At 55.9% G+C, this 16720-nt stretch overlaps 1 protein-coding gene across 1 annotated transcript in view; it reads left to right on the plus strand.

Annotated features, from left to right (window-relative positions):
* TFEB (transcription factor EB) overlaps positions 1-16438 on the plus strand; it is a 45752-nt gene extending 29314 nt beyond the window's left edge. Inside the window, exons 2-9 of the mRNA XM_052647664.1 lie at positions 9373-9607; positions 9703-9957; positions 10458-10535; positions 12414-12534; positions 12622-12678; positions 13372-13447; positions 14243-14390; positions 15352-16438. Of these exons, the coding sequence (XP_052503624.1) occupies positions 9373-9607; positions 9703-9957; positions 10458-10535; positions 12414-12534; positions 12622-12678; positions 13372-13447; positions 14243-14390; positions 15352-15840 (1459 nt within the window). The 3' untranslated portion in view covers positions 15841-16438. The remainder of the gene's footprint in view (positions 1-9372; positions 9608-9702; positions 9958-10457; positions 10536-12413; positions 12535-12621; positions 12679-13371; positions 13448-14242; positions 14391-15351) is intronic.
* Positions 16439-16720: the final 282 nt, after the last annotated feature.

The following is a 16720-nucleotide window of genomic DNA, read 5'->3' on the forward strand; positions in this document are numbered from 1 at the left end:
AGATCTCGATGTATGGTCGGTCTCTTGAGCCCTGGGCCTGGATCCATCTTGGCCGTGTAGCAGCAGAGAGCCTGCAGGTGGGCCGGGCCTGGCCTGTGTCCTGAGGCCTCTGGGAGGGCTGAGGGGTGTGCAGGCCTCGGGACCCTCCGTAGGGTTCACTGAGGACAGCAAAGGATGAGGGGTGAGGCAGGGCTGGGAGTTTACGGGGACAATAATCCATTTCCAGGGTTCTTCCCTCTGCACCCCTGGTTTCCTTCTGATACTAGAGCTGGTGGTGGCCACACACCTGCAGGAGAGAGCTGGGCTGGTCTCCCCGCTTCACCGCGTCCTTGTAGTGTGACATTGCCCAGGGCCCGGAACCCCTCTGCGAGTCTTGGTTTTCTCATCTGCAGAAGCTCTGTTTGTCCTGTGAAGTGTCTGTGGGGACGGGTGAGGTCTGATCTTGGTCATGTGCTCAGCACTCTGCCTGGTCCACGGAGGAGACTCGGGCTGTTTGCTGAATGAGTGAACAGGTGGTAACTGAGCACGTGACGGGTGGTTGGACGAGCAGCCTCCCAGGGGCCCGAGTCTCGTTCTGGGAAGTCTGCCGGCTGGGATGGGGCGGAGGTTCTGAGGAAGAAAGCCGATTTCTCTGGGAGCTTCCTTGTAGCTGGGTAGACTGGCGGTGACCAGGAAACAACTGGAGAATAAAACCGTGTGAGCCACAGGCAGGCTGGTCAAGGGGGTGGGGTGGCTGGCGTGGGCTGCAGGGGAGAAGGGGGAGACGGGGGTTTCAGCCCCCTCACCCTGCTCCAACCCAGGAGAGGGGCAGCTCCGTGCCGAGAGGCAGGGTGAGGGGTTCCGCACTGTGTGTCTGGGTATGAGACAGACAGAGGGCAGACACGTTTGTGCACGTGGCCCACCTGAGTCTATGCATATCACAAGGGCAGACACCTCCCAGGACTGTTCTGGTTTCTCCTCTCCCTGCTTCTTTCAGCCACGTGTCCCCCTGCCCACCCGCGGCCCCCATCCTTCAAAGCGCAGTGACAGTCCTCCTGGGGCCGGCCTCCTGCCAGGGACCAGCTGATCCCTCGGGGACAAGACGGGCGCCTCTCTGGTCTGGGATCGCCTTTGAAGCTGCCCCCCTTGCCCTGCCTGGGGCCAACCAGGAGGCACCAGCTCCCCCAGTTGCTTTCCTTCAATGTTGGAGGCAGCCAGAGGGCCCACTGTTGCTTTTCATGACCCCCAAGGGAGCTTGGGTCACCTAAGATGATAACCCACCCAACCAAGTGCCTCCAACACAGGCGCTGTGCTCAGTACTCTGCCTGCCCTTGGTCCCTTTAGAACCCAGAGAGGTAGGCTTACTTGCTCCCCACCCGCCTCTCCTATAGCACTGCAGTGAATTACGTATCATAGAAAGATACATAAGCTTTGGAAAGAAAATCTTTTACAACCCAAGGCTTCTGGACAGGAAACAAAGAGGGTGTCCGGTACTGGGAAAAACTGGCCCAAAGCATTGCTTCTTCTGGCCAGTCTGTAATGAAAGATAGAAGCTAGGTGACCACTAGGCAGGGCTCCCCCTACCTGGGGCCCTGATATGTAAATGGATGGAGGAATGGAGGGGACCATTTCCTCAAAAGAAACTAAAGAACAGAAAGAGGAGACTTGCCCAGGGATGCCCCCGGTGGGCATGGATGAAGCGGTGGTGAACAGTGACCCAGTGGTGATATCACCCCGCCGTGCCCATGCTTTCACGCTTGCAGAGGCCTGCACACAGCATCCCAGCTTAGGTCACAGCAGCTCTGTGGGAGAGGTTCCCCAGCTGGTAAGTCCCACTTGGCTGATGGAAAGACTGAGGCTGGGCTTGGACAGAGTCAGGCCCACATCTGGAATTCATCCCCAGACATCCTGCTGCCACGTCCCCACATCATCTTATGGGCAGGTATGCTGGCTCCTGGGGTCCGATCTTAATGCACTTCCCTACCCTTAGCTCTCTTTGGTTGCCACCCAAGTGATGCCCCCCAGACCCTCTGGGGACCCATGACTGCCTTGATAATTAGGAACGGCCTTGTCCTAAGGCGTGAGGGTTCTATAGACACTCTTGTTCCATTTCCTAGTTCATCAGGCCTTCCTTTGCCAGGCCCTCTGCCAGAGGGAGCTCCGAGAAGTTAAAACAACCCCCATTCCTGGAATCGTCCCCTCTCTTCCCTTCCCAAGGCTGAAAGGTTACCCAGGAGGTCGCGGGGTCCATCCCCCTGCCTCCGGGAGCCTCAGCACCTGTTCAGAAGGCCTTCCTTTAGTGATTGGTTTGATTTCCCCTCCGTTTCAGCTGGGCAGCTCCCACACAGCTGGTGGTTTGTAACAGACTGGATCAGAAGAAAACTTCTTCCGACCGCAGAGGCGTAGAACGCAATAAATGGCTTAACCAGGCACCCTGGCCTCTGAGCGTCCACACTTTGTTGTTTCAGCCGCCAGACATAATGTTTTTTCCTAGGAATACAGGAAATTATCTCTGCCCTTTGAGGAAGGGCAGAATTTTTTCTGCTTGTGTTTGAGGATTCCAGACTATTCCCTTGTCCCAGGGCCCTCTGGCCCCTGAGCTAGATGAAAGAGATCAGCTGCTGAAACCCTTTGATTGGAGGGGGGCTTCTTCAGTGGGAATCCCTAAAATAAAATGTGACCACCTTGCCCCAAGTGCGGGACCAGGGCCAAACTCTAAGCCCCAGGATTAGGATGGTGGAGTCAGACTGCCAGCATCCAGCCTAGCCGCTCATTAGCTCTGCGACCTTTGGCAAGTGACAAACTCTCTGTACAAGATTCTTCATCTATAAAGGGGGGTGGGGTGGGGAGGATAGTACTGGGACTCATATCATAAAGTGATTGTGATAATTATTAATAAATAAGATGTATTTAAGCATACCTGGTGCATAAACAGGTCCATACCTGGTCCATAAGCATTAGTTTATTTTTCCTCATTAAAAAGATAAACATGTTCATTACAGAAAAAGAACAACATTCCAAAAGGTAGAAAGAAAGAAAAAATTGTTCGTGATTTCATCATCCAAAGAAGTCAGTAATATTTTTGTTTATTTCCTCCCAAGAGGTTTTTTTACACATATTTTGCACAATGATGATCAGATTTTATATATAACTTTACATACTACTTTTTGTCACTTGACATATCCCTGTGTTACTTATTATAAACACAACATTCTACGAGGAGGAACACAACCCTTTTTTTTTTTTTGGACCCTGTGTCTTGTGGGATATTAGTTCCCCAACCAGGGATTGAACCTGGGAACCTGGGTCCTCAGCAGTGGAAGTGCAGAGTGCTAACCAGTGGGACCCCCAGATAATTCCAGAACGCAACATAATTTAACCATCCTATTGCTGGACATTGAGATTATTTTTTATTTTTCTCCCTAGAATGTGATGGACATCTTTATGCATAAAAGCCTTTTCTGTGTTTGAGACTTCTTCCTCGAGCTGGCGGATATTTTTAAAGGCTTTGATATTTTTAAAGGCTTTGATACCAAGCTACCCTTGGGCGGTGGTGTTGAAGCTGCCTGGTACCAAAGGCATTTTAAAGTCATAGCCACACTTGGGTGGGGGAGGGGAAGGGTAATTTGTTCAACTCTTCTTTTACGTTCTTTAAGGTCTGCCCTCATTCTTCTGTAAAATTTTGATGAAAGTACGACACACTTAGAGAAAAGTGTGCACATTGTTGAGCAGCTGGATGCATTTTCATAAACTCGATACTCCCATGTCACCAATATCCGCCTCACATTACAGAACATTCCTAGTCCTCCCAGCCCCCACCCCAAGCTGTCCTGTGTCCCCTCCCCTTCACTCCCCCCAAGGGTTACCAGGATCCTGAATTCTAACATAAAAGATTTGTGTTACCCCTTTCTGAACCATCTGTATAAAATCATTCCGTACGCCCGTTTGGCTTCTTTTGTTCACCGTTAAATGTCTGTGAGAGTCATCTGAGTTGTGTTTAGCAATAGTTGGTTCACTCCCATCGCTAAGCAGCATTCCAGGGCACGGAGATATCACCTCTTTATCCATCTTCCTGTTGATGGACATTTGAGTGGTGTCCAGTTTTGGCCACTATCTATAGCGCTTGCTGTGAACATTCTAGTCCATGTCCTCTGGTGCCCACAGGGATGCTTTTCTGCTGGGCAGACACTTAGGAATGGAACTGCTGGTTCTGGAGGCTCCATGTGTTTTCTGCTTCCTGCTCATATTTTTTCAAAGATCACCTGGAAGGAGGAAAAGTCCCCAAGGCAGTTCAGGCCCTGCACGTGCCTCAGCTGAGGGCTGTTTGGGGGGCCCTTCAAGAAGATCACATCCCCTCCAAAGGCTGGTGTCTGGGGCTGTAGGGGAACCTGAGTTGGGCCCTGGGTGCTGGCACGTGGCTTCTGACCCTGACCTGTGCTTCCGGAGGCCACTCGGTGTCTCCACTCGGGGTCCTCAGCTGGCCTAATAACCACTGCGCTGAGCAAGGCAGGGCTTGGGCCAGATTCCAGGTGGACCTGGGGATCTCACCTTTGGACATGATTGGAAGCCAGTTGGATCCCTCACAAACCCCTAGAAAATGCCTTACTTCCTTTCCCCTTGGTTTTAAAGAATTACAGCAGAGACTTCCTTGGTAGTCCAGTGGTTAGGAATCTGTACTTCCACGGCTAAGGGTGCGAGTTTGACCCCTGGACAGGGAATTGGGATCCTGCATGCCTCATGGTGCAACCACACACACACACACACACACACACACACACACACACACACACAAGAATCGTACCAGTAGCACGTCTTCATAACCCTAAGAGTTAACTGCTTCAAAAGTGGGATGAGAAACTCTAAGAACCCCTCTTTGCCCCTCCCAGCCCACCTGTCTTCCCCAGAGGTAACCACAGTGAACAGTTTGGATGTTGGGGGCCCAGTGAATCAGGCTGCCTGGTTCAAATCACCATCTTGCTACTTACCAGATATGTGACTTTGGGCCAATGACTTCATGCTTCTGCACCTCAGTTTCTCCCTGGAAATTGAGGGCAATACTAGCAGTCACTGGCTGGGGCTGTTGTGAAGAACAGATGAGTTAATATTTGGAAAGCACCTAGCACAGCCTTGACCATTGGTAAGTATTCAAGAAGCATCCTGATTCTTCCAGTCTTTTCTGCACATTTATTTATTTCCTGCCTCAGCGGGCTCTGGCTGTACATTTTATCCTGCAGTTTGATTTGTCCATTCAATGCTGTGTCTCTGAGATCTTCTTCCTGATACCTGAGACCTTCCTGTCCTGGGATCCTCTTTCTACTTGCCTCTCCTCACTGATTTCTCCCCATCTTTCCCCTCCCTCTGTCCACATCTTTCCTTGGGAAAGGTTCTGACCAGCTGTTCATACTAAGGTGTAAATGACTGACAAGGGAGGCCCCCCACACAGGCTGGTGTGAAACCAGCTCTGGCCTCTGACCAGAGAAGGGCACTGCTTCAGAGAGGAGGCAGGATCCACCCATTATCGAATGCCTAAGGGCTGTTAGCCTGAGGAAGGCAATGGCAACCCACTCTGGTACTCTTGCCTGGAGAATCCCATGGACAGAGGAGCCTGGTGGGCTGCAGTCCATGGGGTCACGAAGAGTCAGACACAACTGAGCAACTCATACACACAAGGGCACACTCACTGTGTCTCCTAGAATCCTCACGACAATCCCATGAGGCAGGTGCCATTACTGGCTCCATTTTCACCAGGGAAGAAACCAAGGCACGGGGAGGTTGAGTGGCTTTCCCAACGCCACCCAGCCAGTATGGGCAGAGCAGGCACTTTGGCTGCCTCCATTGGACGGAGGAGCCCATTTTGATCACAACTAAACTAGAACCCAGACTCAGCTTAGAGGCAGGCTCCCAGTGTTACTGAGTTATGCACGGTGGACCCTTTCCAGGCCTGGCAGGTCTGAGGTCAGATGTTGGGGAGGGTCTGGGGCATTTTCATTTCCTGTTTCACTCCTGTTAGCCCCTCCTGACTAGACTGGGCACTGGGGAGGCTGTAAGTGGCCCTCAGGCGCTGAGTGAGCACGTGTGCTTTGGGGCTTGGTGGGGAGAGGAGCCTCGAGGCAACGAGAGCCCACTACCATCTGTGTCTCCGGGACCACCCCATCTGCCCTTAGATCCCCTCACCCCTCAAGTCCCACCCTAAACTCCACACCCATCCCACCGAGCCACACTGCACCCAGAGCAACCCAGGCGGGGAGGTGGGGTGGGCAGAGGATGGGGCTAGGACTCAGGGAGTGGCAGCAGCTCTGTGGGGGGTGGGGGGGTGACAGCTTTGGCAATGGGAGTGGAAGTGGGAGAGCCAGCCTCTGTCAGAGGACAGGGCATAAGCTAAGGCGTCTGACACCCTCTGATACACAGTCACCTCACGGTTTGCAATTCAGCATCCTCTCCCCAAGGCTCTCCTAGACCCCACGTGGGATTCCTGTGTCCATTTTACAAATGAGCAAACTGAGGCTGGCACAGCCAGTGAGAGGCTTAGCCGGGGCCCGAGCCCAGATTCTTGCCCAGCCCTTTGTCAGAGAAACAAGGGGCTCGTTCTCCCCGAGTCCCCCTGGGGCCGGCTGGCACTGCCAGGGCCAGTGTCTGCATCGCCTCGCCACCCACTGGGGCCAACTGAAGTCAGATTGTTCCTGCTCACTGCTTGTGTGAGCAGGCAGGGGGTGCAGCTGTGAGAGGAGAGGGCTGGGGTCAGAGCCCGTGAGGTTTGCAAGGCTGCAGTTGGGGAGGAGGGCCAAAGACAGGCCACCTCTCTGTGGGAGCACAGGACGGAGGAGGGCAGAGAAGGGGGGGCGTCTCCCCCTTCCTCCATGGTGACTGTCCTATTGGGAGCTGGCCAGAGGCCCCCGGGGCTGAAGCAGCCTCTTCAGGAATTCCTAGCCTAAGGGGGCAGAAAAGCGAGGAAGGGAGATGAGGTAATGGCCACTGACTACTCAACCTGCAAGGTGGACGGAGCCGCTCCACTTTATAGGTCAGGCTGCAGGGTGGTTAGAGGGAGCCCTGGCCTGGGGCCAGGTGGCTGGGGCTCCATTCCTGGCCCTGGATCAACCAGACGCGCAACCTGGGACAAACGCCTTCCCAGCTCTACACGGAGACAGAATCCCCAGCCCTGCCCACGACGGGCCGGGGAGCCAGACTGGCACTGGGTCCCGGCTCTGATCCCGCTGCAGCATGCTCAACCTCCCTGTGCCACCGTCTCTCCTCATCTGTAGGAGGAGAATAACCAAGGCTACCAGAGGGGGCTGTTTGAGGTGAAGGTGTTTGGAACCCGGCCCAGCACACAGTGTGTGCTCAGATAGGATGCAGATTATTATTAGTTCCCCGATCTGGTGATTTTCACTGAATATCTGCCAGCGTGTGCTCAGTTGCTCAGTCGCCTCCGACTCTTTGCAGCCCCATGGGCTGCAGCCCGCCAGGCTCCTCTGCCTAAGGAATTTTCCAGGCAAGAATACTGGAGTGGGTTGCCATTTCCTTCTCCAGGGAATCTTCCCAACACAAGGATTGAACCCATGTGCATTGGCAGGTGGGTTCTTTACCACTAGCGCCACCAGGAAGCCCGTATTTTCCAGTACCTTCCTCTAGTGCCGACGTAGTCTGATGTCTGGCACTCGGCAGAACATGCCAGCCTGTACTGCTTTCCCTTGTCACCCCCAGGTGTATGGGTCTCATTCTTAGGACCTTGGGGTGCAGCTCCGGCCTCTGGTCTACACTGCGGCTGACCTGCCAGTCTTGTGCTGATCCACCACTTACTGACTCAGTTTACCAAGTGCCCTCGCTGCACCCAGGGAGGACAAGGTACCCCGAAGCGACCCTCTCTGTGTGGGGTTACCATGACCCAGGGACTTGCCTTTCCCACTTTCTGGACTGTAGATGCCACGGGCTCAGGGCCTACAGCTGGCTCAGTGCTGGATGGCCAGTGCTGGTTCATAAATAGTAAACATTCCCTGTATACATTTGTAGAGGCCTGAGGCACAGCAGTGAACAAGACAGACAAAATGCCTGCCCTGGGGGGAGTTTGCATTCCTGCTGAGAGATAGATAGAGGATGAATTGAAATAACTAAGCAAAAATGCATAATATTTAAGATGGTGATAAGTGACAGGGAGAAACTTAAAACAGGGAAGGGGCAGAGAGTTGGGGGTGGGGGTGCTGGTTTAGCAATGTTGAATAGGGTAGGAGGTGACACACTTGAGCAGTGGGGGTGAAGGAATAAGCCTTGGTGGCATCTGGGGGATGGGCATCCCAGGCAGCGGGAAGCGCAGGTGCAAAGGCCCTGAGGCAGGAAACATACTTCGTGCGTTTGAGGCATTAGGTGTGGCTGGAACAGGTGGAACAGGGAGGAGAGTAGGAGGTGATGGGGTCACAGGAGACCATCAGGTGGGGACAGATCAGAGAGGCCTTTTTATGGGAAGGACTTCAGCTTTTACGCGGAGAGAAATGGGAACCATGGAGAGTTCTGAGCCGAAAGAGAGACAGTCTCTAACTTAGGTTGTAACAGGATCCCTCTAATTATTGAGTTGCAAGTAGAATGTCGTGGGGCCAGCTGGAGGTTAGGAGGTGCCGTCAGGAAGCCAGGTAAGGCATGGCAGAGGCTGGGCCCTCCCTGGGGGCAGCGAGGCGGTAGCAGAGGAGGATGTATTTGGGGTCATGTCTGGCAGGCTTACCAGGTGGCATGAGAGAGAAAAAGGGGTCAAGACTGACTCCAAGTTTGGGGTGCTGACATACTAGAACAAATCAAGGGAGCATGAATGAATCTCTGGCCCAAGAAACCAGCAGGCTTGGATTTAAGTCTCGGCTTTGCCATCCACTTGCTCAGTGACCTTGAGCAAACCTCCCGCGCGCCCTGGGTCGCCTTTGTCCTGGTCTCTCCCCAAGAGCCCATGCACTTGGTCTTGCTTGTTTTTGCTGTTGTTTTATGTTTGTTTGGCTGTCCCGTGTGGTTTGCGGGATCTTATTTCCCAGACCAGGGATTGAACCCAGGACCCCTGCGGTGGAAGTGTGGAGTCCTAAGCACTGGACTACCAGGAAAGTCACAGGAGACATTAGAGACATGGGTTCGATCCCTGGGTCGGAAAGGTCGCCTGGAGGAGGGCATGGCAACCCACGCCTGTATTCTTGCCTGGAGAATCCCCATGGACAGAGGAGCCTGGTAGGGTACAGACCGTGGGGTCACACGGAGTCGGACATGACTGAAGCGACTGAACACAGTTCCCAGACCAGGGATTGAACCCAGGCCCCCTGCCGTGGAGGCTCAGAGTCCTCACCGCTGGACGGCCAGGGAAGTCCCGAGACCCCATGCAAGTTGCAGTGAGGCCCCCTGCCTCACTGCCCTGCAATCTGTCCCCAGGGAGCCGGCAGCCACCATGGCGTCGCGAATCGGGCTCCGCATGCAGCTCATGCGGGAGCAGGCGCAGCAGGAGGAGCAGCGGGAGCGCATGCAGCAGCAGGCCGTCATGCATTACATGCAGCAGCAGCAGCAGCAGCAGCAGCAGCAGCAGCAGCTGGGGGGGCCGCCCACCCCAGCCATCAACACCCCCGTCCACTTCCAATCTCCGCCACCAGTGCCCGGGGAGGTGCTGAAGGTGAGGCCTGAGGCTCGGGCTGGTCCCCTCCAACCCCTGCCCCGGTCCCTCGGAGCTCCAGCCTGGAACCTTTTGCCTCCTCCCGCCTCTCCCAGGTGCAGTCCTACCTGGAGAACCCCACCTCCTACCACCTGCAGCAGTCCCGGGACCAGAAGGTGCGGGAGTACTTGTCTGAGACCTACGGGAACAAGTTTGCCGCCCACATCAGCCCCGCCCAGGGCTCCCCAAAGCCCCTGCCAGCCGCCTCCCCAGGCGTGCGGCCCGCACACGTGTTGTCGTCCTCAGCCGGCAACAGTGCTCCCAACAGCCCCATGGCCATGCTACACATCGGCTCCAACCCCGAGCGGGAGGTGAGTGCGGAGCTGGCCCGTGCCTGCCACCGGCAGAGCTGGGGCCCCGTGTTGTGCCCCTGTGGCTCCTAGTCTAATGGCAGAGGCAAGGCACTGCTCTCAGGGAGCCCCAGTCTGAGGGGAGACACAGCCCTGCCCTCAGGGAGCCCCAGTCTCCTAGGAGAAACACCATCCCTAGTTCGGAAAGCCCTGCTAGGAAGAAACAAGAGACTCATACAGGAATGCCCAGCACACCTGCAAAGCAATGTCCTGGCAGAAGGCATAAAGCAATCTCCCTGAGCAACTTGGCTCCTTAGGAAGAGCCCTAACCTGAGCCTTGGGGCCTGGGGAACCCAGACAGCTCAGGTCTCTCTGGGCCTGTTCTCTTACCCCCAGATGAGCGGGTAGGGTGAGGTGGGCTCTAAGGTCCCTCAGGTCAGCAGCTGTCCAGTACCTCTTTCCCCTCTGCCTTTCTCCAAGTGCCTTCTCCCACAAAGGGACTGTTTTTTTGTTTGTTTCAGTTTGATGTCATTGACAACATTATGTGTCTGGATGATGTCCTGGGCTTCATCAATCCTGAAACTCAGATGCCCAACACGGTACTGCTGGCCAGGGCAGGGCGGGTGTGTCAGGGGGAGGGGCAGAGGCCGCCCAAGAGCCGTGACCCAGGAGAGAACTAGAGACAGGGTCCTCACCTGGGCGGAGATGGTGTCTCGCTGCAGAGATGAGAGTCGCCTCCATCCAACCATGTGATGAGGGCCCAGGCCCGGGAGAATTGTGCATCCAGAGACATGTCCCTTAGCCTGTGTGCGTGGTGGGGCTTCAGTAGTGGTGGTGGGGGGGTGGTGTCTGGGGAGGGCTGCCCAAGTTGGGACGGGGCACTGGTGCTGAGGAGAGCAGTGTGGCTCCAGGAAGGCCTGGAGCGGATGAGTTCCCTTGGGATATGGGGCTCTTCTCTACCTGGTAAAGAATCCACCTGCAACGCGGGCGACCTGGGTTCAATTGCTGGGTTGGGAAGATCCCCTGGAGAAGGGAAAAGCTAGCTCCCCACTCCAGTATTCTGGCCTGGAGAATTCCATGGACTGTATAGCCCACTGGGTCGCAAAGAATCGGACACAACTGAGCGACTTTCACTCTCACTCCTCTACCAAGGGCTTCCCTGGTGGCTCAGACAGGAAAGAATATGCCCGTGATGCAGAAGACCTAGGTTCGATCCCTGGGTTGCGAAAATCCCCTGGAGAAGAGAATGGCGACCCACTCCAGTATTCTTGCCTGGAGAATCCCATGGACAGAGGAACCTGGTGGGCCACAGTCCACAGGTTCCCAAAGAGCTGGACACGATTGAGCCACTCACACACACACACACACCTCTACTAAGCCCTCGGCCCAGTGGAGCACAGGCCTGTGCCCCTCCCTCTGAGGGGGAAGTGCTATCAGGCCTGCTTGGTCCTCCGCCTCCAGCAGCCTTAGCAGCATTCATAGTCCAGCCTTCCCCTACAGGTTCCTGGGTGGGTGGGAAGGGGCCAGGCTTAGAATCTAGATGCCTATCTTTGGCTGTGACCCTGGGAAGTCCCTTAACGGTTCTGAACCCCTGGGGATGGTGCCTTCTACCCACAGGATGGTGGGCAACTTAGATAAGGCAAGACACTGGGGACGAGTTCTGTGCAATGGGGGACAGGTATTTACATTGAGCAGGTGAAACTGGGGTATCTTCTCCCCTTTGTTTGGAGCTCCATGAGCCTTAGCTGCTCACTCCCGCCCTTGGGGCCCCGGCCCTTGATGCTGTGGGAGGTCAGGGAGTCAGTTCTCCATGACCGCTGCCCTGGTGCCAGTGTGGCTCAGCAGGATGGGAAGCCTGCTGCTGCCAGCAGGGCCGTGGAGGGCTGGGAGGGGAGAGAGCAGGGCACAGCAGCTGGCCCTGTCAGTGGTTACCCCTGTACTCTGCAGGGTTCTGGGCCTGTGATTTTGCTTTTCGTGAATGTGTGGTAGGAGATCTTTCCAGAACTCAGATCTTTTCCTGTGGGGCCCCCGTTTAACCCCTCAATGGCTGCCTGTCGTCAAGCACCAGGGTCTCTGCAAGTGGAACCTGCCCTCCCGGGTCCCCCAGCATTGCCCGCATCACGCTCTGCGCTCGACAGCTCCTTCCAGTCTGCTTCTCTGCTCAGCCACCCCCTGCTCTAGTGCCCTTCCTCACCACGCCCTCTGGAAACCTTCCAGAAACTCCAGATTAGGTGCTCCTCCCCCAGGCTTCTACAGGCCCTATCTCCCCTCCTGCCGCTGCTTCCAGCAGCACTGGGTGCTGCTCGCTGAGGGCAGGGGCTGCCTCTTCAGCTCTGGACTCTGCCCAGACTCTGACCCCAGCGTGGCCTCCCCAGCTGTCCCGGGGAATTGCTGTTCCTGGGGCGATGGGCCCTGGGGAGAGGCCCCCGCAGAATGGGGGCCGCTCACTGAGTCTTCTTCCCCGCCTCTTCCTGCAGCTGCCCCTGTCCAGCAGTCACCTGAATGTGTACAGTGGAGACCCCCAGGTCACCGCCTCCCTGGTGGGCGTCACCAGCAGCTCCTGCCCAGCGGACCTGACGCAGAAGCGTGAGCTCACAGGTACTGCCCGCTGCCTCCGGGAGCGCCCCCATCCCGGCTGTGTCTCCCCAGCACCTCCCCTCCCAGCTCTCCTCTTCTGTTCTCCAGATGCTGAGAGCCGGGCCCTGGCCAAGGAGCGGCAGAAGAAAGACAATCACAACCTCAGTGAGTCTCCCCTGCCCCTCTTCCTCCTCTCACCTGGGCTGGCTCCAAAGCTACCCTCTGACGTGCAGCTTCTAGGAAGGATTCCTTACATGAGGCCTTAAAATCCTGGCATTGGCGTGACTGGATTCAGCCTCTTCCCACCAGTCCTTGTTAGGAGGTTGGGGGAGAGGTGCTCCAGGGAAGAGATATTCATGAAATTCCCAGAACTTCAGAGGGAATGAGTTTCTCAGATTGTTTTCTTTAGGGCGTGGAGCCTTCTGAGCACTGGATCAGGCCTCTCCAGGCAGCTTTGTCTGCTACAGTCTTCCCCTCCTTAATCATGTCTGGCCTGCCCCCAACCCCCTTACCCTCACAGCCATCCCATTTGGTGGTGGTGGTGGTTATTCGGTTGCTTGGTCATGTCCGACTCTTTGAGACCCCACAGGCTGCAGCATGCCAGGCTTCCCTGTCCTTCACCATCTCCCAGAGCTTGCTTAAACTCATGTCCATCGAGTCAGAGATGCCATCCAACCATCTTGTCCTCTGTCATCCCCTTCTCCTCCTGCCCTCAGTCTTTCCCAGGGTCTTTTCAATGAGTTGGCTCTTCGCTCATGTCACCCGTTCCTTCCCAGAAGAACTAAGGCTTCCCTCCTTGGGCTGGAAGGTGGGGTCCTCATCTCCCTAATTGTTTCCCCCGATATTTGTTACTTCTAGTTGAAAGGCGACGGAGGTTCAACATCAATGACCGCATCAAGGAGCTGGGCATGCTGATCCCCAAGGCCAATGATTTGTGAGTAGATTTTCTGGAGAAAGGGGAGGGGAGAGCAGCAGCTCACAGGTATCATCTGCTGGTTGCCAGGGGGAACGGATGGGAAGAGAATCCCCTTTTGCTTCTTAAAGATCTTATCATCTGTTTGGGAAAAGAAGAACCTTCCATCCCCTAACTAAGAAAGGCTCAAGACAGGAAGGAGGGAGTACAGGTTCCAGAAGTAAGGGTGGGGTCAGGGAGGCTTCCTAGAGGAGGAGTCATGCTAGGAAAGTTTGCTGAGGCCACCAGACTGGTGCAGAGGTGGTCTGGGGACAGGAGTCGTGAGGGTCGAGAACAGGTGTGGGTTTTGGTGGCAGGAATGGGAGGCTTGGGGAAGGAGGCTGCTCCGAATTGCCTGGTTCCTGGGCTCGCAATGCAGGAGACCCGAGTTCCCTCCCTAGGTTGGGAAGATCACCTGGAGAAGGGAACAGCCGCCCACTCCAGTGTTCTTGTCTGGGAAATCCTGTGAATAGAGATGCCTGGCAGGCTATAGTCCACAGGGCTGCAAAGAATCGGACACGACTGAGTGACTGGCCCTTTCACTTGGGATTAACGAGGTGGGTGGTGGCACCACAGTCACTTGGGAGGGCACATTTGCAGATGGAGATTGGCCTCCTCCATAAATAGGGGTTGGTCAGGTCTGGGGTTTGGGGCAAAATTGGGACCGGCGACATCAACTCTGAAACCACAGCAGGGTTTTATGTCCACCCACGAAACTCCTGGCCAATCCTAGCCCCCTCCTCTGAGCATGAGCCTCTGATTCTGCCTGGCCTGCAGGGATGTGCGCTGGAACAAGGGCACCATCCTCAAGGCCTCTGTTGACTACATCCGGAGAATGCAGAAGGACCTGCAGAAATCCCGGGAGCTGGAGAACCATTCTCGGCGCCTGGAGATGACCAACAAGCAGCTCTGGCTCCGTATCCAGGTCTGGGTCTTGAACCTGGTCCTCTTGGGTGGCTCTGACTCCTAACCCCTGGCCTGAGTCCTGACCCCAGGGGCAGTGCTTACACTTCTGCAGTTAGAGATGGAGGGATGATCCCCATGGGGAAGGAAGATGTATCAGTCAGGATGTTATTGTTGGGTAACAAACAATCCCCAGCACTTTAAGCAGCAGATGTCAGCTGGAGGGTCTGCTCTGCGAGACTCATTTTAGGATCCAGACTGGTGCATAAGTACATCTAGCGCTGGTTTTTAAAGCCCCATGTCACTCTTAGGGTCCTTTCTGCTCACATTTCCTTGATCAATGCAAGCACATGCCTACACCTAACTTCAAGGGGGCAGGAAAGGGTAAACCTACCTCTGTGGGAGGCAGAGAGCTGGAATTACTTGGCAGGGAGTGCCCATAGTGAGCAAGAGAAAGAACAAAGGCTTGGGAAAGTCCATGCTACCACCTAGAGCCACCTAGTCCTGGCTCTGTTGTTGAAGGCCTTTTGTCCTCTTTGGGCCTGACACTGGTCACCTATATAAAGGGCAATTGGCCTGCAGCTTCAAAGATTTTCTGTTTCTTCTGGTAGATAATACTATTCACATTGCAATCCAGCACACATAGTCAGCTCAAAGTGAAAAAAAATCAAAGTTTCATGAAAGAACCCTCATCCTTAATAGATGCAATGCATTCTGATAATTTCTAGTCTAGTCTAGTCTAGGCAAGTCTATTTCAATTTAAAAAAAATAGAGAGCTGTTCAAGGCTCAACTGTAGTGGTTTCCCAACCCACTAATGAGTTGCGACTTGTAGCTGGAAAACACGCTGGTGAAGACTCTAGAGCTGCCCTATGCTTGCTCCCAGCTGAGATATTTTGTGGTCTTGAGTGCCACAAAGGGAGGGTCAAGGGCGGCAGCGGGGGTTGGGGTGGGCGCCTTCAGCCTCTGTCTGTCCCACCCGCAGGAGCTGGAGATGCAGGCTCGGGTGCATGGCCTGCCCACCACCTCGCCCTCTGGCATGAACATGGCTGAGCTGGCCCAGCAGGTGGTGAAGCAGGAGCTGCCCAGCGAGGAGGGCCCTGGGGAGGCCCTGCTATTGGGGGCTGAGGTCCCTGACCCTGAACCACTCCCAGCTCTGCCCCCTCAGGCCCCGCTGCCCCCTCCAGCCCAGCCGCCCCAGCCACCGTCCCCATTCCACCACCTGGACTTCAGCCACAACCTAAGCTTTGGGGGCGGGGGCAACGAAGGGCCCCCAGGCTACCCCGAACCTCTGGGGCCAGAGCATGCCTCCCCGTTCCCCAACCTGTCCAAGAAAGATCTGGACCTCATGCTCCTAGACGACTCCCTGCTCCCACTGGCCTCCGACCCCCTCTTCTCCACCATGTCCCCTGAGGCCTCCAAGGCCAGCAGCCGCAGGAGCAGCTTCAGCATGGAGGAGGGCGACGTGCTGTGACCTGGGCGACAGGGGCGGGCCTGGGGTCTGGGAGGGCCAGAGCCACTGCCCCCCCACCCTTCAGGCTGCACTTGTGTGTGAAGTAGCCCCTGCCCGGCCTCATTCCTCCCGTCGGCCCCCCACCCCGTGTGGACTTAGTGCCCGCTTGGCAGCCCGTGGGTTGGAAGCCCCCCACCCAGGGGCAGCTCTTTTCACGGGGCTGGGCAGGAATAGGCCTCCAGCCCAGCTCCTCCCAGAGGTGAAATCATGAGGGCAAGGCGAGGGGGCGCTGCAGAGGGGGGACAAGGTGTGCTGGAGGTAAGAAGACACCTTACCTTTCAGCCTGGTCCCCCCATCAGTGAAGGAGGACTCATTGGAACCAGGGGTCCAGAAGTTCCTTCTTGGAGGCATGGACTGGTCCAGGGGTGCCCAGGCTTGCCTTTCTGGCACTCCCCCCACCCCCACTTTGGTGCTAACAGCTCTCCTCCAGGTGGTGTGAGGGCGGGGGTAGCCAGAAGAGGGGGCGCTGGGTTCAAGTTAGAATGTGGGGTCACTGCTGGAAGAGCAGCTCCCCTCAAGGCTCCCCACTTTGTGCCTTTAGTAAACACTGTGCTTTGTACCCGCTTGTCCTGTCTCTTTGGAGGGGGTCTGGGGGCCAACAGATGCCGGGGAGGAGTCAACCCAATGGACTCAGTTCAGATGCCCCCGAAGGGGATCGGGGCTGGGGGATACAGACAGAAGGGACTGAGTCCATCGCCTAGTTCCCCCAGCTCCCTAGCAGGGCCCCATGGAAGCTGGAGATGTAGCCTTACTTAGGGGTCTTGGGTGCTTCTGGGGGCTGTGTCCCTCCCCATGGCCACAAGGTGGCGCTGCCGCCCCGCTGGTCTCACACCTCCTGCTG

The sequence above is a fragment of the Budorcas taxicolor genome, chromosome 11 (assembly GCF_023091745.1).
Source record: "Budorcas taxicolor isolate Tak-1 chromosome 11, Takin1.1, whole genome shotgun sequence".
Lineage (NCBI taxonomy): Eukaryota > Metazoa > Chordata > Mammalia > Artiodactyla > Bovidae > Budorcas > Budorcas taxicolor.